General features: G+C 64.0%; 1 protein-coding gene across 1 annotated transcript in view; it reads right to left on the bottom strand.

The window, feature by feature from the left end:
* Positions 1–14: 14 nt before the first annotated feature.
* BIN3 (bridging integrator 3) overlaps positions 15–1,371 on the bottom strand; it is a 36,983-nt gene continuing 35,626 nt past the window's right edge. Inside the window, 1 exon segment of the mRNA XM_009286172.2 lies at positions 15–850. Within this exon segment, the coding sequence (XP_009284447.1) occupies positions 702–850 (149 nt within the window). The 3' untranslated portion in view covers positions 15–701.

The raw sequence follows: 1,371 nt of genomic DNA, 5'->3' as shown, positions 1-1,371 counted from the left end.
CACTTTGCACCGTTCCTGCTTAAAACGGGGCGGATTCAGAGCGCGGCATCACCTGATGCTCGGCATGGGAAGCACAGCCCTTTCATCACCCTCTCCTGATGCCTCAAAAAATAGAATTTAAATGCTTTTACCCTCCCCAGGCAGGGGGTACTGCGCTCCTAAGGCACAAAATGAATGGCCCAGCAGCAGCCGCAGGAGTGACCCCGTCCTCCTGCCAGAAAGGCAAAGAGCCTGGGCCAGATCCAAACCTGGGGTGGGTGTGGGGAGTGCCGAGGCGCATCAGGCCAGCGTGCAGCTGTGCGATGGTGCAGCATCGAGCTGGGGCCTGGGAACGGCCGGCAGCACCCAGCCCGCTCCCTTTCAGCTGAGTTGGAGGACTTGCTTCCCTGCTCCACTGCAAACCCCTATTTAAGGCAAAGCCTGGCTGCGGGGGGGGGCAGAGACAATCCAGACGCTGCCTTTGGAAAATGGCTGGCTGGGGGGGGCAGGGGGAGCCCTGCTGTGTCCCCCACCCCAGCCCCAGGCACTACCTTGTCCTGGCAGGAGGGCAGAGCCATGGAGGCAAAGGGAGCAGCCAGCGGCTAAAGCCCCCTGAGTCCATCCCCGGGAGGGAGGAGGTGGGGAGCAGGCTGGCTGCGGGAGCCGAGGGGGGGTCCCCAGCCCCTTGCCCATCACTGGCATCCCGCTGCAGCGCTCAGTCCTCAGTCATCGGCCACGATGGACAGAGCCCGCAGCTCACTCAGCTTGGCGTCGTTCTCCCGCTCCCGCTGCTCATCACTCAAACCAGGCCGGTCGATCTGCGCTGTCAGATCCCCGCCCGAGCCAGCCCCTCGCCTTAGCATTTCTGTTTCTAAAATAGCTTCCTCCCATGTGTTAATACCACCCCCTTAGATTATTACAACTCAACACATTTTAATAACACGCTGCCCTTCTCTGCTCGCTTCCCATCTGGGGAGCTGTGCGCGCGGGGCTGCTGCCGGCACCCGGCACTGCCGTGCAGCCACCAGCCCCATGCCGCAGCCAGTGTCCCCCGCTCGCCGGTGTCACCGGGACGAGCTGCCCTGCCCACAGTGCCTGGCTCTGCAACAGGTCTCTGCTGCCCAGGCAGGGACACGGCGAGCGTCACGCCTGGCAGTGCCATACCCTGCATGAAGCAGGGGAAGCGGGGGGAGGGGTGTTTTAATAATGTGCTAATTAGCACCGCCAATTAACTCCGGCAGCGAGCAGCGCTTCCCGGAGTGGGAGCCAGTGGGTCAGCGCAGGCAGATGGCACCGGGCTGCCTGCTCGGGCGCAGGCCCTCGCCGAAGGAGAGCCGCAGTGCCCGGTGGGCGCTGGCAGCGAGCCCTGCCTGCAGGAGCCCCCGGTGCGGC

This window comes from Aptenodytes forsteri, unplaced genomic scaffold, assembly GCF_000699145.1.
Source record: "Aptenodytes forsteri isolate BGI_AS27 unplaced genomic scaffold, ASM69914v1 Scaffold168, whole genome shotgun sequence".
In the NCBI taxonomy this organism is placed as follows: domain Eukaryota; kingdom Metazoa; phylum Chordata; class Aves; order Sphenisciformes; family Spheniscidae; genus Aptenodytes; species Aptenodytes forsteri.
The sequence above is the reverse complement of the archived record's forward strand: the minus strand, read 5'-3'. Positions and strand labels throughout refer to the sequence as shown.